Source organism: Carassius gibelio, chromosome B18 (genome assembly GCF_023724105.1).
Source record: "Carassius gibelio isolate Cgi1373 ecotype wild population from Czech Republic chromosome B18, carGib1.2-hapl.c, whole genome shotgun sequence".
Taxonomy (NCBI): domain Eukaryota; kingdom Metazoa; phylum Chordata; class Actinopteri; order Cypriniformes; family Cyprinidae; genus Carassius; species Carassius gibelio.
This window is the reverse complement of record NC_068413.1, coordinates 10,852,663-10,875,047: the sequence shown is the minus strand read 5'-3', so window position 1 is coordinate 10,875,047 and position 22,385 is coordinate 10,852,663. Positions and strand designations below refer to the sequence as shown.

General features: G+C 37.2%; 1 protein-coding gene across 3 annotated transcripts in view; it reads right to left on the bottom strand.

The window, feature by feature from the left end:
- Positions 1–22,385, bottom strand: part of LOC127977045 (guanine nucleotide-binding protein G(o) subunit alpha) — an 82,434-nt gene that overhangs the window by 17,432 nt on the left and 42,617 nt on the right. For all 3 annotated transcript variants that reach the window (XM_052581721.1, XM_052581723.1, XM_052581722.1), the window contains exon 4: positions 5,520–5,680. In XM_052581721.1, coding sequence (XP_052437681.1) covers positions 5,520–5,680 — 161 coding nt within the window. The remainder of the gene's footprint in view (positions 1–5,519; positions 5,681–22,385) is intronic.

The window sequence follows — 22,385 nt, the reverse complement described above, 5'->3', positions numbered from 1 at the left end:
TTTTTTTAAATCGTTATAGTACTGTGTTACTGCTTTACAAACAAATGTAGTATATGTGAGCAGAAGAGACTTTAAATACATACAAAAAAAAAGAAATCATACAAATCACAAACTCTTGAATGATGGCGTAGAATCCGTTCAAATCTACTTGAATGGGTTAAGATATAAACCTGCAAAATTGTTTGTCTATATATAACGAGGCAAAAGTATATTCAAATCTGACAATGACACCATAAATTCAGCTTCTCCAGCTAAAATCAAGCTTAAAAATCCCTGTACTCTTCAGGTCGGTCTACCTAATGTGTGAAATCCTCAGTAAACAAACAAGTGTATGTAAATGGAAAATGACACTGAAAGGCAGGACGCCCTACAGTCACCATATTATTATTTTTCTGTGACTCAATCGTCTCCTCCCCCTTACACTGTCCCTGGCAAAGCATACGTCCTTCTTACCTCATAACACCCTCTCCAGCAAATAATTCCACATACAACAACATACAGCTTAACTAAACACTCATTTTAAAATGATTAATCAATAAACAGCAGTTAAATCTCTGATACTAATGTGAAATGTCCTGTCCTAATTTTCCTGTGGTTCACCACACTGACTCTAGAGGGTGCTGTTGCTGTGACTGTAACTTGCTAAATTGTATTAAATGTTTAATAGAGGTGCTTTAGGTTTGCTTGATCGCTTAGTGGCACTTAACTCAAGTCTACAGTAGTACCTGACACAGAATGAACTTAAGTACTCAAGTATGAACTGCTCTCATAGGACACAAATGGGACATCACTTGAACAGCACTAATAAGGATAACCGTCCACTGACATTATTTTTGAATCTCTTCTCTTTGATAAGTGTTTGTGCTACCTCACCCTCTCTCTCTCTGGGGTACCTTTCTTCGTGACCTGTATCTGTTAGCTGTTCACGCGTTCCTCTCAGCATAGTTTGCCTATTAACAAATAGCAGATTTAGTGCAGCTACTGTATGTTAACTGAGGATTTCCATAAGCCTTTTTTAGAAAGCAACTGGGTTCAAGGATCGAGTTAATGTACAGTGCACTATCCCACCTTCAATAACACGAATGAGGTTCCCTTGAGCAAGGCATTGAACCCCCAACTGCTCCCAGGGTGCCGCGGAAAATAATGGCTGCCCACTGCTCCATGTGTGTGTTCACGGTGTGTGTGAGTTCACAGTGTTTGTTTGTTCACTACTGTGGCTGTGCACTTTGGATGGGTTAAATACAAAGCACTAATTCGGAGTGTGGGTCACCCATCCTTTGCCACATGTCACATCACTTTCACAGCATATTAAGTTAACATTAACTAATGGCTCCTGAAAAATTACATTTGATATATCAGGAATAAATTACATTTTAAAATATCTGAAAATACAAAACTATTACATTTTTAACTATAATAGGATTTTACAATATTACGGGTGTTTTTTTGTTTTGTTTTTTTCAGTATGTTTTCTCAAATAAATGCAGCTTTGGTGGGCATAAGAGACTTTTTATTTAAAAACCCCTATTATTCCAAAAAGGTATTTACACACACATTTATATTTGTGTGTGTGTGTGTGTCACAAAATAATATCATAATGCCTTTTAAATCTATGCATGTTAAGTTTGCCGTAGGTGTCGAGAATATACACATTAAGGAAGAATCGTGTGCTTTTATGTACAAGTCTCCATGTGCGCAAGCGCATTTTGATATTTGCAGCTGTGCTAAGGTTTTTTTTTCTTTTTTTATCTCCTATGAACTCGATGCCCTGATGGTGTTCTGAGAAGTAGCAGTATGTACTATTGTAAATCTTTTATAAACACGGCAACACGCTACGTGGACTTCACTCTGTCGTTTTAGTCCTAATGGATGAGCAGGCGGGGTTATGCTGTAGGGTTTCTTCATTTCTCTCTCTCCTTTTAGTAAGGAAAACTCATATCTCTCTACCACTCAGGCTGCTTGCCAGCTCTGCCCTTCCCCCTGCTCTCTCTCTCTCTCATACGCCATCTTTCTTTCTTTCTTTCTCCCTCCACCCTCCCTCTGTTTCCTGCTGCTGCTGCTTGAGTGCTCTGCCTGGCAACACCTCTCAGCGGCCTGCCTGCTGTCTGCTGCTCCCCATCATGGAGAGAGAGACAGAAAGATGTGAAGAAAAAAGAATTACAGGGCATTGGAGACATTGTGTTATTTATTGTGGTAACAAAAAGAACTGAAATTCTGGGTGCTGCAAGAATGCTACAATGAGCCTGTTCACAGATTATTAAGGAAATTATAGTACAGTGTTATATTTAATATGGAAAGTCAATGAAATAAGGGAGACTTGACCTCTGGAATTAGCATACTGTTGCTTTAAAGGATAGTTCACCCAAAAAATTTAAAGTATGAGTCCTTTCAAATCTATATGGTTTTCTGTCCTCTGTGGAACACAAAACACGCACAACCAAACACACAGACATTCTTCAAAATCTTATCCTTTGTCTACAACATAGAAGAACAGTAAATGATGACAGAATTTTTCGGGGTGAATTATCCCTTTAGGTACTTTAACTTTCTAATAAACTCTGGTATAGTTTAATAGTAAAACTATTAGACTTTAAATACAGATAAGATTTGGTTGCCATATATATCTATAATGGGGAAAATAAACTATCAGCAACTCATTGTTGAGAAACTTTCTTGACAATGACAAATATATGTGAGTATACAAGTCATTTCAATTGCTACAGAAAAATTAGAAAGATAACATTATTAAAAAAGTGAGAATAAGTTAACAATAACCTACATCTTCTGAAGGCAAAGCCACTGAAGGTTCATCTGAAAGATTAAACTTTCATCACAGAATGTCATCATACTGTCTGAGACTTCAATGAGAACATAGAGTTTCCCTATTTTTGCTCTGGAAACGTCAAGAAAGAAGGTGCAGAACTGAAAGCAGTCTAGATAGCAAGTTTCAGTTTTGGGCATCAGAAGTAGGACTGCACAATTAATCGGATTTCTAATCGCGATTACAATTATGTATTCCCCAATTACGTAATTGTTCAAAAACTAATATTAATCGTTTAAAGTCCACTTAATATGTTATTCTGCATGCTTAAGATGTGTTTTTTTCTAAATGTTATATTAAGGGTTTTTCTCATTATTTTAATTGTAGTTTTAGTATAACATTATAATACCATAAATATTTTTGCTTTTTATAATTTAATATAGATAATATAGAAAAGCACCAAAAGTTCTTCAGTTAGAGAATTTTCAGCTTGTTTGTTTATATATATATATATATATATATATATATATATATATATATACATACATACATACATACATACATACATATATATATATATATATATATATACATATACACATATATATATATATACATATATACATATATATATATATATATATATATACACATATACACATATATATATATATTGTGATAACTTCAATTAATAATCGCAAGTACAATTTCAAGAGAATAATCGACAATTATGATTTTTGTCATAATTGTGCAGCCCTATTCAGAAGGCATCAGAATTCTGACCTGTTTCTTATAACCTTAAGTGGAACATGCTTCTCGTTAATACTATTCATAAAAAAAAAAAAAAAAAACTGAAGAACCTAAATTAGCAGACAAACAATTGAAAAGAGGAAGAAAAAAAAAAAGAAAGAAAACTGATCAGCAACAAAGCTAAGAGGATTGGAGGAACATGGCTGGAGAGGTGAGGAATGATTGCAGTGTGAAAGAGGAGGAGCTTTTAAAAGGCTGGACAAGAGTGGATAAACTCCTCTATGGCACCATAAAGTGGGCAGTATCAGAGTTACACAGTAAAGAGTGGTGAGTGTGAGAGACGGAGAGAGGAAGGACAGAAATAGTGGAAGAAGTTCAGATAATGATGGACGTTTTCCAGAGAGCAAATGACTGAGGGCCAGACTAATCCTGTTTCAGCATCTCTCTCTGGGAAAGACCACTGCGCCTCAGTCTAAATGTCCTGAAATGTCTCCTGATATTTAAGTTGCCGTTCAATAGGGAGAAGAAAGACAAGCCTACAGCCTAAAGACACGTGGAAGCCAGTATACTGTACACTGTAAACCGCTGGTATAGATAAACAGCCAAAGGAAATGATTTCAAACTATTTTCTTTAGTCAGTGACTGGCGTAAAACACTGGCTTAAACCTACACGCTGTACCTGTCAAGCTGGCCATGTCTTAACTGTAAACACACACAAATAAAACCTACAGTAAGAAACATAAACAAAGGTGCACAGCTGAATCTAGAGCAAAACTACATAGAAATATTTGAAGCATGATTTTGCAGTTTGCAATGTGAGTTAAAATGTAATAAAAGAATAAAACAAAATAAAACAAAGACTCTAAAGAGAATTTACTATATACTATATACTGTGACATAAAAAAACAATGACCAATATTAAACTACATCATAGAATAATAATAAAATAATAAAACAATAATATTAAAATATAAAAAGGTATAAAAAATCTAAAATATAATTATTCTAAAATAAATTACATTTAAGGAGAAAATATAATGAATTAGTAAACAATGTGATTTAATGGGTTATATTATGACTAACGGTTATCTGAATAAAGACAGTAAGTAGACTGTTTGATCTAATGAAGGTTATGAATGGAAAAGGCCTTTTTCATGTAAATATGTACAGTATGTTGTAAATTCACAGCACTCTGTTGATATTAAATTCTTCCAGAAGAATTGCGGCATTTTAAATATTAGCAAGGTTACTGAACATGTAAAAAAAAAAAAAAAATACAACAACTGAATGTGCTAATATAAAAAAAGACTACAAAACAGTAAATAACGGTCAGCCATACAGTGTTGAATATTTTCCGCAATCTTTAACAAAAACATAAACCCTAAGATTAAATATGTTGTCCTTGTACCATTTGATATTTCTGTTTTTATAACTTGATGACACACCACTGGCAACTGTTTGTCTTACTGATCACTGAAAAAAGGCAGAACATTTTTTGGAAAACATTGTAATGTTTATATGCAAATAATGAAGAAGAAAAAAACTCCTCCTAACAATGTTGTCAATGTATGTTGTCAATATGTGAACAAGTAATTTGTCTTTATCTAAACCCCACTTCCCACAAGGACAGGCTTCCCAAACCATTACAGTAAACCACAACATCAGAAATATAATGCTAATGGAACTCTCGCACACATGCACACATCGTATAGCAACTCGAGACCTTTCATCAGCGCATACTGTAATTGCATCTGTAAATTCACTTCAGAGTGACATTTTGCTGAGCTCAAGTAATACTCTAAAAGCAACCAGTTCAAACAAGCATGGAAATAAAGATTATACATATTATGCTGTAGACACGTTCCATTTACAGTACATAAAATATATGCCCCGTGGATAGTTCTTTTAATTGAACTGGACTGCAGTGTGATAGTCAATGATATCATAAAAGATTGCTATATTTAGGCAGAATGCTCTTAATGAAGCGTAAAGCACTAATGGTACTCACTATTGGGCGGAGTCATTGAGCTGATACTCGCGGGCACGGCTGAAGCACTCCTGGATGCCTGAGTCAGACCACAGGCGGATCATGGCGGACAACAGCTCTGGAGAGTAGGGCTCGGTATCCTCCATACGGCTCACAACATCGCAGACCATCTTAGCATCAGCCTGTTAAAAGCAAACACACATACAGAACATCCTCAGTGTGATGAGGACACTTGAAAACCAAACAAGTCACAAACTGTGCTCCTAATTGTACAAATGTTGCAATAAATTGCAATTCAAAGGATGACACTTAAATATAAACTCAAACATTTCATATCATTTTCTCAAAGACCAAATCGTCTGGGCATTTTTTTTTTTAGCTCTTTCCTCTTCAGGGTTGTTGACGATGACAATTCAACAAAACAACTAGAAGACATTCATTTTGCAATTTCCAGTGACATGTGTAACAGCATCCGTTTGACTCAACTTTATGCAAATAAGCAGTGATGCATTGTGGGAACGCCTGCTAGCAACTGGCAACACTGAGACTCCTGACCTGCAGCAGTTTCTTCACAGACAGTGTGATTGTGGCTTTACTGTTCATGTTGACTCATCTGTGCTTTTATATTCTTTCCAAATAATTTTAGCAGAAACATAGGAGACAAAAATTAACTGCTTGGCTTCTTGAATGAAAATTATGACAAATATTTTGACTTGTTTTCCAGTAAACATGCTTGTTTGCTCACAAAATGTAGGTATATACTTAAAACATTCATAAAAGCTTTTGCTCCTTAAAAAAGGGATCTTGTTTTTAAGATGTTTAAGCTAATTTTACAGACAATCAATAAAAAAGAAGAAGAAAAAACAGATTAAGAAAAAGACATCCTGGTTAATGTTAAAAGAAAATTACTGCTTTGTAAGGATGACTGAAAGATGCAAGGACACATTGTACTGCTGGCACTAAATCTTTTATAAAGCCCTCTCTATAAGCTGGCTCTTGCTATAAAAATAAATAAATCAACGCTTTGGTCTGTTATCTCTGGTATAACAACTTTGAGTTCTACAAACTTGTGCAAGGCCACTATATATTATATATATATATTATATATTATATATATATATATATATATATATTATATATATATATATATATATATATATATATATATATATATATATATATATATATATATATATATATATATATATATATATATATACATACACACACACACATACATACATACATACATACATACATACACACACACACACACACACACACACACACACACACAAATATATATAGACAATATATACACACAACATCCTGACTTCCTGTTTCACTCTTCCCTCCCTGTTACTTCCTCTGTCCTCCTCCTATGATATCACTCCCTTTAACAAACACATTTAAAATGCTTGATTCAACTACACGAGCCAAAAGAGGAGAGCGTGAGAAATAGACTGGATGAGGGGAGTGAAAACAAAAGACCAATGTTAAATAGAGAGTGGAAGAGAAGATGGGGGTCAGTTCAAGAAGGCCGGTCTTGCTCCCTCTCCATTATCTGCTGTGAGAGAGAGTAAAGTGCTCACAGACTAAAAGGAGTGAAATGTGGGGGCCTGGGAACTAAAAAGAGGAGGGGGGGGGGGGGGGGCAAAGCATGGATGTCGCTAATTAATCCATAATTAATGCAAATGCTATTTTGTGAAGTTTTTCTACTGGGAAGATATATTCCTCTCCACTGAGAAAAATTTATGCATCGTCCGTATGATTTGTCAATAGGGACAGATATTGCTGCCATCTCTATGGTGATGCAGCAGGGGCAGCATCAGCAGCAGGAGGCCTTATGATTGGCTGAGGAAGCCTCCCTTTCCTTCTCCCCTAGCGAGTGTGACCTTTGAGAGCAAGTCCTCTGAACTCAGCATGACTGAACCTTCTGGAGTCCTTATAACTAACACACACACACACATCATACTGTATTTAATCCTAATAGATGATTCTATCAGGTTTTTTATTTTTTTTAACAGGGAATTATGGGACATCAAACTGGTCCACTGGCTCTTTGAGCCTTTATAGTGGCAAATGCTGGAGCTGGAGGTTTGCAATGGGGACATTTTTGCCATGCATTTTAATTTGATTAAAAAAGCAGCAAGAATAAAACTGACAGATTCAGCAGACACACCTGTTTTCCTTTCTCTCTGTGCATTTCTTGCAGGTGGGTCTGTCTCTAATGTCACAACGCTGGTCACGCCTCTCATTCTTCATTTGATCTTTCTACCTGTGCTTAAGGTTTTTTGTTTAGTTTTTTGGCATGTGGCACTGAAGGAGCATGTGATTCCTGAGTGATTGCCTATTGAATTTAGATCAGGCTCATAGAGACACATAATAGCTATTCATTATGGCCTTTGCACAGACTAAAGAGAATGGACCAATCTTCATCAGCATTCATTTATTAGAGCAAACAGCGCGAGGAGAGAACTCAACACGCTGTAGATTTGAATCGCAGATCAGTCAGTAGTCCAGCGTGACAGACAGTATCCTTGCAGACGGCATTACACTGCACCTGTTTATGAGCACAGCTATCGTAAGAGTGACGTAAGGAGGCACTGTGAACTCATCATAACACATATACAACAGAACTGTCATTTGACAGTAAATACTGGATTCCTCAGTGTATTATTAGGTCTTTGTATCACTCTTGTTGATTGTTAAGGTCGACACTGGTTGACGCAACACGGTTGTCTGTGTCTGGTATTGTTAATGCAATATGCAATAATACAGTCTAGCACAGTAGTTTAGTGTCTACAGTCTGGCTAGGTATCGGCAATTACCTAATGATATGTTACATCTCACAACATGATTAATTATAAGACATCCTAACAGGATCACAGCTGAGAGATGCTCAATACTGTATGTCCTCAAGTGAATTTGTGTATTTGCTTTAGCAGAATTTAAACTGTACGAAATTATAGTAATGCATGAACAAAAATGAATTGATGATATATTGTTAATATATTCACAAGGATTTGTGATAAATCTATACAGTATGGTCTGCAAAGCCCTAATACAGGCCTTTCTCATATAATGTGAAGTGAAGGTCAAGTGTAATATGGCATAATCAATCTTGTCATCTTGAATCAGTCGGCTTCTAATCTTGCAATGAACAGGAGTGTAACCTCATGAGCCCAAAGGGCTGTGGCCTAATAATCTATCACTGACGATGGCAACTTTTCTCTTCAAACTAGCACAGAGGAAAAGAGATGCTCCACCTTGCTGAAGATATATAGACCCTGCTCAAGTACTTTATCAAAGGCAATGACACATCGCCCTAGACATGGATTTAAACTACAAATCATCTTTTCAAGGTTACAACCACAGGCATGTGGTGGACTTCTTAAGTAAGGAGACTGAGAGGTCATTTTAAAAAAACAGCACTCTCTTCCACCCTCAATACACATAGCTGAAGTGACTTTGAACAAGGCACTGAACCCCCAGTTGCTCCCGGGCGCTGGATCTATAGCTAGGGGTGCTCCGATCAAGATCGGCCAATCGTTAATGCGCTACACAGAGCCGTTGTTAACTGAGAAGATGCGCCAATAAACGCTGAAAATTTACGTGATTTGCGCATCTTCTCTATTAACAACGGCTCTGTGTAGTAACAGCTGCTCTATGTGAAATCACGCACCTGAAGGGAATCCATAAAAATTAATTTGTATAAAAACTTGATGTTTATAATCATGTTAATATATTTAAAGAATTTGGTCTTTGGGTCTATGTGAACTAGCCTTTGTTACGAAAGTATCCTTATGGCCTCTAGTAGTGCACAGCATAGCTCTAGTGAACCCAAGGTTATGGGTTAAATTCCTACAGAATCCATTAAAAGAGTTTGTATATAAAACTTGATATATTTAATCATGTTAACATATTTAAGAAAGTTGGTTTGTTGTTGAACCAGCCTTTAGTTTTCCAAAGCATCCTTTTGACCTTCAAGTATTGTACAGTATGGCACTAGCAAGCCCCAGGTTATGTGTTCGATTCCATGGGATAATTATCTCGCTTTGCTTAAGCGAGTCTGCCAAATGCATGAATATAAATAAATTGAAAACAGAACAAAAAGGTCAAATGGCCTGTATTTAGAACAGAGTTAGAGAAAACACACAAGCCCAAAAAAGGAAGGCTAAAATTACAGAGGCAAACATACTATTTCATCAAGCAGTTAAAGACTAAAGACTACGTCTCTATGGCAGAGAGGGAAAGCCCATGACAGAAATTAGATGATGTAGATGACTGACCCTGTATGTTCCACAGAATGGCACACTATGCAGTGATGACCATTCATCTCCTGCCTTTATTATCTCAAGACAGTGAGATGATCATATTATCATTAAAATAGACAGACACATGCAGACCAGCATCATTAAGCAGCTGCTGAGTTCGCCTGGTTCACACAATAAGAAAGTCACATCAGGAGAAAGTGTCGTACGGCTCTGCAGCATGAAAACACAGAAAGAGGACTGTTTGTCACATGGGTCAGGTCTTGCTGAGGCCTGCACTGACTAATACTATAGTCCTCAGGGAGACTGAATATGACACCAGCAGGATGACAAACTACTGACTCATAAAGATGAGATGATTGAATCTGATGTACAAGAGGAACACTGTTACTAACAAGCATCCTACTGGACATCTACAATACACTGCAGCTTCATTCTAAAAAATAAAAAAAGAGGACATATGACAATAATATACTTTATAGAATATACTTCAGTGCAAAATTAATTTAACATTTTCATAGCATGTTAACTGCAATTAAACGAAAACATTATAATATTCAATTTCTAATACAAGCATTTATCTTAACTTCAGAGTGTTTTCTAACCCACTAATGTAGGACTAATTGAAGATAATTACTACTTTGAAAATGCACTGTATAATGCACTGACAGAATTTAATGTAATTTATATTGAAACTTGTGTTATGTATTAACTTTAAAGGGATAGTTCACACAAAAATGAAAATTATCCCATGATTTGCTCGCCCTCAAACCATCCTAGGTGTATATGACTTTCTTCTTTCAGATGAATACAATTAGAGTTATATGAAAAGATTTCCTGGCTGAAAGAATAAAGTCATATACACCTTGGATGGCTTGAGGGTGAGCAAATCATGGGGCAATTTTCATTCTTGGGTAAACTATTGCTTTAAATGTAATATCAATTATTATTAGGTTACCGAAATATTTGCTTACCAACATGCTAACATCAAACTCTACTGAAATCAACTGCTAGTGGCTTCTTGTGTCACTATTCACAGAGTCGCTGATTTAGGAGGTTCTATGGCAGATTAGTCAGTTTTTGGGGCAGTCATGGCCTAATGGATAAAGAGTTTAACTTGTAATCCAAAGGTTGTGGGTCGAGTCTTAGGTCCAGCTGGAATTGTCAGTGGGGGGACACCTTCAAAACCACAAATGAGGTGAGACCCTTGAGCAAGGCACCCAAACCCCCAACTGCTCCCCAAGCGCTACAACACTGGCTGCACTTGAATGTGTTAAATGCAGAGCACGAAAATTGGGTCACCATACTTGGTCACAAGTCACTACACACTTTCAGACTTCCATTATGCTGCCTATGTAGGCAGGATATGCATGCAGCTCACTAGGATTTGGAATAGCGCTACAAATTATATGCATACTATTTTACTCAAATGATATAGTGTGAATTATGTAATAAGCTTGACTTGAACGTGATGTGTGTGGGAACTTGGATCAAAACCACATAAATCTTGCTAATTAAGCTTGCAGGATATTTCCCACAATTCCAAAGCAGCCATGTCAATACAGTGCTGCCAAGACCAAAAATGGTATCTTAACATAAACGGCCTCCTTTTAATGCTACATTACAATGACCCAGCGGATGAAGACCACCACTATGGAGGGCGTTTAAGCTAAACAGAATTTATGCAGAGAAAATGGTCTTCCTTTGGTCATGCTCAGCACCTGAGATAATAGCGGCAAGGATGAAACCGCAAAATAAAGATTGCTGCTATGCTACAGTCCTCGTTACTTTCATCTCCTGCCCAAACATCTTTTGCTCTTTCGCTCAATTCACAGTTGTTATGTCACACTAATATGTAAGCAGTCTGGATGATGGGAAAGTGTTTGGCTTTTGTTGAGATGATGCAGAATCGAGGCCGCAAAGAACTTGCCTCAATCTGCTTTCGACTCGCCCCTTTAAACTCCGTCCCGTGATTATCATCTCTCTCTTTCCTTTCATAGGTCCCCTCCCTTTCGCTCCACTCCTCCGCATCATGTGGCAGTCATCTCCAGTTACTATGGTTACCGGGCCTGTCTTAGGGAATGTGATTGCATATTTGCGGTTGTCTCTTTCGTTTTCCCTGTATCTTAACCTCCCCACCCACTTTCTCACTCTATCTCCTCCCTTCTCTCTTTCTCTCATCTCCATCTCTCTTTATTTTCTTCCCATAGCAGCTGTTGAATTATTGATTTGATGAAATATTTAGCTGTTATTCCGTTCTCCTGCTGAAGGCTCCAGTTGTGGCCTAGTTGTAGGAGGTCCTGAATGCCCAGAGCAGACACCACACCTCTGTCAATCTATTAACCGACACTGACACACGTCATTGAGGAGGCCACACCCACCTGGCGCTATAAACCAACCGAAAGCTTTCTCTCTTACATCAACATCATTCACGTCAAGTCATTTTCATTTCATGCCATGTAGTTATTGAAGGAAATCAATGCTCCAAAAGCAATAAGGCAATTTTGAGATCAATTTCCTCTTTTCTTTCATTAAGTGGCATCCACAAACCCCTAATCCATCTCTGTGACTGGCTAATGTCTGTCTGCTGAGTATGAAAGGCTATTGGACTTTTCAGTGCCATGTCCATACTAGAATAAATATATAACAATACCTTTCTCCTATTATCACTATTACCGAATGCTACTACCAAATGCTGTCACAAAAACAATTGATATTAACCATAATTACATTAATATAAATGTATATAATTGTTTAATTTTAACTCACTTTACTTTTGTATTTGTTTAATTTCTGAATATTTGATCTTAATATTTGATGCTATTAGATACATGAAATACGTCTAGCCCTGTTATTTATTTGGTTCACTTAATCTATTGCTAATAAGTTCCCCTGGTTTTTTATTTTGTTACTGACCGGAAACAAACGTACACAGATTTAATAATTATGTATATTTATTAATATATTTATTAGGCGTGACCCCGGATAGTCAAAGATTCGATGCTTTGATAGGAGCCTGATTCGTCTACCAATCTCACAGTCGAATATTCGCGGAGTGTTATGATCATGCCATTTTGGCTATATGGTGGATCTCAAATGTCTGATTTCACATAGAACTACTGGTTTTAAGTAAATGTACAGCCTATTAAAATAATGCTGTAAATAAGAACCTCAAAAGAAAGAAGCTTCAAATAAATATTGTAACGTGCGTGAATAAGACTTTTTTGATCAGGCAAGGTACAAGTGATTTCAAAACATTTCAGCCAGTTTATTTAAATATAGTGTATATTTTATTTATCTTGTATAGGATACATTTGGTTGAGTGCTTCATCGTAGTACTACGGTGATCATATCTTCAGCACGCAGCATGAGCAATACAAACAACAATGCAGAATATTATTAACTATGACTGGGACTGTCATACACAACACTGTGAATTTTTTGAGTTTAGATGCTGTGCTTCTGCATGTTTTTACGTGAAGAATGTGTCCACCATTCAGAGCCGCGTAGACATGTTCATGTGGATTCTGGGCAATTTGTGCAGATAGCCTGTAAGTTGTAATATTAACGTTATGTTGTATAAACAACAAGGCATATTTTATATGAGATAAATGATGAGTTAAATCCCATTGATTTAAAACCTGCTGCTTCATTCTACTGGTCATATTCATCGGGGTTTCGCTGATGTTTAATGTTAACTATCTTTTAATCAATACATAAAACATTATTTAGGGTTTGTATCTGCGAGGCACCAGTTACACATTTTTTCAGTGTGTTAATATAATTATGACTATTGAATGTCTGACTTGACTCTTGGTAATGTATTTTGCCCCTCCCCTAAAAAATATGATGATTCGACTTTCAGTTGAATATTGGCAAGATTCGAAAAATCCGTTTCAACTATGAAAATCGTTAGTCGGGGACACTCCTAATGTATTAATATTTATTTTTTTAATATAAAGTGGTGTGCTCAAAGCATACAATATATTACGTTATATATCAGTTCAAATAAAATATACAAATATATTTAACATTTATATTTAAATATTTAACATATTTATATTAGTATTTATGTTTTAGAAAGTAACGTGTTAATAGCATATTGCTTTTTTTCATAGTGCTGAAACTGATATTGAGAGCTGAAGTTTGGTACCATGGCACCCCTGAAGTAAAGACACATTAATAATACCATGTCAGCATGACCTAGCCATGCTCTCCTGGAGAATAAAGCAGAGCCAAAAAGCATTTGAAAGGGAATGTGTGCTCTTCCATTACTGAGGCATCAACATCAAAATATCTCGGCTTCTGTTCCCGTGTTTCTCTTTCCCCTCTGCGTCATCATGGTTCTTCAGTGACTCAAAGAAAGAGAGAAAGTGACAGGCAAGAAAATCTGGGTCAGACTGCCCCTCCCTCTGCTCTATGACCTGCCCTTACAAAACTCTTCCTGAAGTGGAGCACACCAACGCACTCCTCCCACACTGGGGAATTCTCTGTTGGGATTTATGGAGGAATAATTACATTCACATTAATAATTACATTCTAAACCCAGCCCCCACCTTCCATCAGAAGCACTTATTTGATTAATGTCAGGTTTGAGGGAAAAAAAATGGATTAGTTATGACAGGAAAAAAACTGTCTGGTTAAAGGAATAGTTCACCCACTCATTCGTCATTTTCTCACCTTCATGTAGTTCCAAAACTGTATGTGGTATTAAGGTATTAAACTGAAACATTTGTTTAGAGATCATAAGAGTTCGACTCGCAGACTATGATCATGTCACAATGGTTCTTGATGAATCAGACGGATACATTTGTTTAGGTATTGTACGGACCGATTCATCCAAATTGTAAATGAACTCACAGACGTACGCTGATGAATCGTAACATTGGATTATTGGTTGAACTATCCATTTAACTTGCTTATGTTTTCTTTTTCTTCTCTGCCGATTTTCACACTCTCTTTCTCTATCACAGGAATACTGACAGAGACAAGATGGAACTGTCTTTTTCTGCACCCTCTCTTTCTCCGCTTGCCTGCAGGTTTGTATGGAGTCTGCTGAGGCCTGGCATTTATTAAAGTGTGTTGTTCTCTCCTCTCTGCTGCATACCTGATCCACCACCACTGCAGGCCTCTTTCAACTACATTTATTTTTAGCTGCAGGCCTAAAAATTTTATCATGCTTTTAACACTCCCTGGGCCACAACCACCTTCCTTTCCACTATAACCCCCATCAGTGCCATGATCAACACACTGTCACCCAGACCAGCATGCTGCTTAACACACTGTCCTTGCCATCAGTAACCTGATTAACACCGTTTCATCCCTCACTGAAACGGTTTCTTCCTCTCTTTTTTTCTCTCCTTTTTTCAAGGCATTCACAGCACTTTCTGCTCAACAAAGAATAAAAAATATACTGTACTACAAATTCAATCTTGAATTTTAAAAGTTACCGATCAAATCAGCTCTGGCCATAACATCTCATTATATGGATCGAGTTCAGGCTTCAATTTACTCTCAGTCTTGACCTTTGACTTTTATAGAGTCCTGGTTGCCAGCGTGTATGGCAGTCAGCCAGATGCTCCAGGTCCAGACCACAGTCAGAACTGTACTGGCACAGTAATTAGTCTGGGCTCAAGGTGCTCACACTGGAAGAGAAGTACAGAAGAGACTGACTTAAGCTGAAGTGAGGCTGACAAATACACAAAACATATCGCCGCCCTAAAGAATCCCAGGGGGTCAGCATGAGGCAAGGGAACAGTGCCACTGTGTGCCTCATTAGCTACGGCCTCGTTGGGTCATTACAGCGAGTTGTGCTAATTGTGGGTGGAATCTCTAGGCTGTCATCAGGGTTTTAAAGGGCACTTGGGTGTGTTTTGAGAATTTGGAGGTGTAATTCCAATTACACAGATGTACTGAAGGATCTTTAGTCTTCTGCATCAAGTAGTGTTTGGTGTAGCTTTTTAAAGTTGTTCTTATCATGGCTTGGATTGGCTTCCCTCATCAAATAAACAAGTAAATGAACAGCATTATTTATCACAGGCAAGATGCAAGATTTGATTTCTTATAAATAAATGTAAAAAGATATAAAAAGTGTGTATTAAAAAAAAAAAAAAGCAAGGAGAGTAAGAGGCTGAAATGGCATGGATGCAAACCCAGTCTTCCACTCCAAGTGGCCGATGAGCTACGTCTCTACAGCAACCGGTAGTTTCCTAGCAGCGCAACACAGCTTATGGAAAAATGAATGAAAATCTAACCCACTGAAATAGAAAGACCATGAAAGTTAAAAAGACCGGTATAGGAAACTGAAAGATGATATGTTCCTGTCCATTTTTAAAAAGACAAAACATAAATGACAAATGAAAATAAAATTACTAGGCAATAATAAATCACATTCACACTCGTTTGAATGTGCACAAACACACTATCAAGAGCACCTTGTTTGATGGGAGGCCTAAATATAAATGTAGCCTGACTGATTGCATTAGTTTGATAATGATAAGACTCATTAAGATAAGGGTTGTTGCATTAGATTACCGTACTGTCACAGTCTGTCGGATGAGGAAGCACACATTGTGTAGCTACTGTAAAGATGCTAACACTGCTATCTATAAATAACCGAGGAAAGTGCAGCACTCCATGAAACACCGGCCTGTTGAGTATGTTAGGCAGACAAAAACACAAATATGCACAGTTACATGTGCCATTTAGATTAGCATCAGGTTCACTTGGTTTATATCTGCATTTACTTGGTGTGTATTCAGATCACAAAGAAAAATAGATGCACACAGAATAACTAAATTAAATAGGAGTATTTCTTAATATATTTTTTTGTATTTTAAAGGGCTAGAGTTAAAGCTAAATGTTACCATTCCTGTTTTTCTCAGTGGCAATTTGTGATAGTCTGTGATATAAATGCATTATTGCTTATGTTTTGGGCTGTTTTACTAAACTCACTAAAGGGTGTTAACATTAACAATCATCACCACTAGTGGTCGACCGATATCGCCAAGGCTTATATATCTGCCGATATTTGTCATTTTTCAAATATCGGCATCGGCCTATACGTTTTTCTGCTTAGCCGATGTGTTTAAGGCAATGTATTTTGACGGCGCCCCTGACTTTTATTTTGACGGCACTGAGAATGGCAGCGCCTGAGCAACCAGTCCCCTGGTCTCCAAGATATCGGAATCGGCTGTCAAAAAGCCAATTTCGGATGTCCACTAATCAGCACACGCTCATACAATTTTTTTTCCAGACTATCAGGGTTACTGAAGCCATCTCATCAACCTGTTCATTAATCTTTCACAGGTGCTCAGTCTGTACATCATACAGTACACTGCATTCTCATTCACAAACCATACAAATCTGCAGTTCCCTCTGCAGAGGCTTCAGAGAGATTAGAGTAGTTTATTTTTGACATTTACAGTGTGGCCACTGGCTAATCTGTAAATCATTACACAAAATTACTGCAAATTCAGATTATCTGTGCCCTTTTTGAATTCCATTCAATCTGCATGGTGACTAGATTAAGATATTTAGGATTAAGGCTCTTTAGTGGTTTTTCACTCATTCGGCGTGACCATTATTGATTAATCTGTCTGACATGGTTAAATGGATGATCTTAAATTCTCCTTACTGCATTTTAGGGATTATTCTCACCTCATTTTATTTATGCTAGCATTTTGATGTTGACATTTCCATTTCCTGTTTTTGTTTCTGTCTTATTTTTTATTCTGAAAGTGACTGTTACTATCACTAGGTAATGTTATGTTCTGAAGGTGTTGATACATATGGGCAACCATTTTCTGGACGCTTTAGATCAGTCATGGGCCCGTGTCTCACTTAGCAGCCTGTTGACAGCAGCATTGCCCAGCAACAATAGTTTCCCTTAAGTAATTTACTAAACAGGGAAAATTAGCATGAGAGCACAATTCCAAAACAGCACTGATGGGTGTGAAAATTTCTGTGGGTGATTTACACAGACACAACATTTCAATTAATGAAATATACCAAGTACAGCACAAATTAGTGTAGTTGCAAATAAGCAGGACCTTGCTCATCAGGTGTGGGTGATGTAATTATGTTAAATTGCGTTGCGTGAATCATTTTGATACTCTCCTCCAATACATTTTGTGTCTTAAAAGGAATCTCCTACAAATGCGTATTCAATCATTTTAGGTGCAAAATAACTGTGTCTATGCCTTTGTAGCGCTAATTCTTCATTGAACGAATTCAGTAAATCCTGACAGTACTATTTTAAATCCAAAAGATGGTTTGCACTGGCACAAACTGTTAGTAATCTGTCCATTAGTATCTTAATTAATGTATGTAGATTAAATGTATGTAAAAAAAATTAATACAAATAAAAAATTAAATAATTTGAGATAATGACCTTCATTAAACACAAGCAGACCTAATTGTGTGAATCATTGCAGAGGGCACCAAGTGAGCCAAGACTGCCCCTGGTGCCCCCTCAGAAAAACAAGTGTATGACATCCCTAGATAGCGCCCGTTAGTGAAATTCAATGCAGAGCAAATGATGCAAGATACAGAGAAAGAATGAAAGGAAAATAGATGAACAGATAGACAGATCTTGCAAATACCTGAGAAAGAGAGAGAGAGAGAGAGAGAACACTTACACTAATTCATATTGCACTACATGCTTAATACTTTTTACATATTTGTAATATTACTATTATTCTTTTTCTCTCTGTTTATAAATATGTGCACTATTTGTATGCAGCCCAGCTGCAACTGGTTTGGCAAAACAAATGTACAGGTTTTTGTCATGCCAATAAAGCACACCTAAATTTGAAATTGAGAGAGAGAGAGAGAGAGAGAGAGAGAGAGCACCCTTTAAAGAAAGGCTGCAGGCTCAGCTTGCCTCACTTCTGCTCTCTGTGTGCTAAATGGCTAGAAAGCGGCAGCTTTGCACTAGCCGTCTCACTGACTGGGCACTTTCAATGCACATCTCCCCCATTTATCTTCCATCCTTTTTCTGCTCTCTCCCCCTTCTTCCATTCCCTCCCCCTCCAGCCATTACTGGTATTCAGTGCAGCTCATTCAGTGAAGCCTGTAGCCCCCTCTCTCGCTCTCCTCTCAATGCATACAGCTTTGCTGAGGGCCACAGACACACAGAGAGGAGTACATTTACCCAAAGAAACCAGCACACAAAAATGCATACATGCAGGGCAAGACACTGAAGCATGAAACATGAAGTGACACACTGCAGAGCTACTGTATGTCTGTTAGTCACACATTAACTAATCGTCCAATGACTTCTATTGATTTTAAACAGAGCTTTTTATCTTATATCCCTTATTTCAAAATGTAACCAAACATTCATTTGTACTAGGTTGTTTTCTGGTCTATTTGATGTAGGTGAATTCAGTTTTTATACAGTATACTTGTAGAGGTGTTTGATTCTCAAAATACAGGTAAAAAGTCCCTATCTCACACTTTCTCACACATGTACACACACATAGAAAACAAATGATCCTTTAATGTTTATGGATTATTACCACTTCTAATGGACAATGATGAGGGGCCACCAAGAATACACACACACACACACACACCGAACACATGCAGAGAGGCTGATTATTGTGTGGATGAGAGCACCCATACAAGACTGCCTACAAGAAAGCCAACACACACACACACACACACAAACACACGGTCATGCTCGATCTGCAGTGGTTCTGTGGGTTCAAAAGCACATGCTAACAGCATTTCAGTAATAATGACACGTGTGCAGTGAGCCGTGATCCGCTCCGCACATTTCCTCCTGTGCTGAGATGGGGTGGGATCAGTCTTAATTTTACAGTCAGTGCTCACAGATAACATTTGACTAATCTAAAATTTCATTTTTGGTTGTAACGATGCATAAGATTTATAGTTGGCATGGCCCACTTAGCACCTACTGGCAGATTCTGTAACTACAGCAGTGGTTCTCAACCAGTGGGTCAGGGCCTACTAGGGGGCTGCAGCTTAACTAGTTTAAAAGGTAGTTTAAAATAAGATAAAATATTATTTAACATAATGTAAAACATGTAAACTGACATACGCGGTCTAAACTCCAAGTCATGAAATAGAATACAATTTTAAAGGATGAAAATTATTTCTTCAGCTTTATTTTGTTTTTCTAATTTGTGTGTCTTTTTTTCAAAATATTTAGAAAAATATTGGTAATCAAACACTTCCCACTGACAACCATTGCATGGACAAAACAAATGCAATCTAAGTCAGTGGGAACCAATTCTGTTCCAATAAAATATATTCTTCTGATTTCTGCAGTAGAAAGAAAATCATACAGGCTTGTAAATAACTGCAGGTGAATAAATGATGACAATTTTGGGGGGTGGATTATACCTTAAAATATTGAAATATTCTACAATAAATAAAAATTTTTACAAAAAAAAAAAATTGAGAACCACAGTGGAGAATATTTCTCCACTGACTGGCATTCAAATGTAAACGTATTTTAAAAAAAATAATTATTTTATGAATCATAAATATGTCATGAAATTACAGAGGCTTTTTTTTTTGCCAGTGGCGAGCTTGTTTTGGAGTTATATATACGGACTTAGATAACTCTAGTTTGTTGCCTTTCACGTCACAGCTCAGAATAGCTGCTATTTTATGCATTCTTGTGATGCCATTAACCGATAAGCATTGTGATGACAATTTTCTCCAGAACAAATATTTATGTGACATTTACAAATCAGATTGTTGGCTCAAAAAAAAAAAAAAAAAAAAAAAACAGATGGGGAAGTGTCCAAGAATCACGCATTTGTCACAAACTGCCACTAAAATTCATGGGAATGCTCATGGATCTAAATATGTCCTTGTCATTTACCATCGCAAATGAATACTGTGTGTGTTTTGACTACCTTAATACCACATCCTTTCTGTCTTCTTCTCACGGTTTCCCTAGGGGAAACTGTCTTCCTCTGCATTCAATCGGAGTGAGTCGATCTGCCTTCACTCTGCAGCAGCTTCCATGAACTGTGTCTGCTTGTAAATAATTCAGCAAATGTGAATAAGTCAGAAGAGTGGGCCATAGTGGAACTCACACAGATGGAGGTGTAGATATAGGAATATTTGGGGTGTTTACAGTGATGTAAAAAGCCTGCAGACTGTCACAAAACAATAGGAGTGAAAACAGTGAAATGGAGAAGCCAAGGGAGACTGAGTGAGAGTGCATCCAATCAGTCCATTAGGAGCCCAGACACATTGGGGCCTTACTCTTATATCATCTCTCAGTATATCCCACTTCTCTCTTTCTCATCCTCTCCCATCTAATCAATAGATGAGCACTTAGAGTCGGGAACAAAGGGAAGCTGGGGCTTCATTATGGGCCTGGCATCACAGCAAACACACACCTTCAGGATTTGCATACCGTTCTCAAGATCCAAACAGCTGCACAAAAGTGAAGAGCTTTCAGAGTGTCTTCTGAGTGTTCCCATAAGAAGTGTAGATGAGAAGGGGGATTTTATTGTAATTGTTGATGGGTGCTCGAGACACAACGTTAGTTGGAGGAGTTTGAGCTTATCCAGTCAATCACAAAACACAGAGGACATTCACCTCAGCTCCTTTCTCAATTATACTGGTGTTCTCTACCTCAATTCCATTTTTAATTTTATAATCATTTCCGGAGGGAACTTAAAGCTCCAACTCCTGTACCAGCTTGCCCTCATTGTTTACTTTAGGTCATATCAATATGTTAATTCATGCATTAAGTCCATTTAAAGCTCAAATGCAACTAGATTAACATGGAAGGGTGTTTTTAAGAGGGGTAACTAAGTACAGTATCTTCATTCACAAAATAACACAGAGCAGTGGGTCATAGATAAAAAAATGGGTCACAAGTCTGATAGGGTTTCAGACAACAGAGGGAAACATCTTAATTTGTGTTATGAAGATGAAGGAAGGTCTCAATTGGCGGTGAGTAATTAATGACAGAATTTTCATTTTTGGGTGAACTATCCCTTTAAATATTGAATATTGTTATATATGCTGAACATATAATAAATAAAATTGTCATAAAACATTGAAAAAGTAACTATTTTTTATACAATTTATATTTAAAGTAAATCTAATTTAAATATCAATCAGGTAAAATATCAATATACAAACAAGCAAAATAAAACTGTCACTTGTGTTTAATGCGGGCTGATAAACAAAGCTGATTCCTTCCACCTCTCAGTCAAAAACCCACTCCCCTTCCCTATCTCCCTCCCTCAGCAGGGGGACCCATTTTAAATGTAAATAATTCATCCACAGACAGATGCAGCTTTTTATTTGGAGTGAATAATTCAAAATGTGGTCTCTGCACTTCAGAGTGGAGGCCCGCTTATCCAGTGGAAGAGAGCAAGGAAAGAACCAATGCTTCTTTTGGTTCCTTTACACTCGTTAAAGCTAAAGACATACGCCATACCTTGCAGCTTAAGCATTGTCTTGAATGGAGCACCATGGGTCGATTTGAGGTGGGAAAGTAAAGTGGGCATTCTTGAGCTGAAAGATTTTCAGTGGCTGATTGAGAGAAGAATGCGTCTGCAGACACACAGCATCTCCCAGCCGGGCTTTGACCTATTCATATAGAGCTTATGCA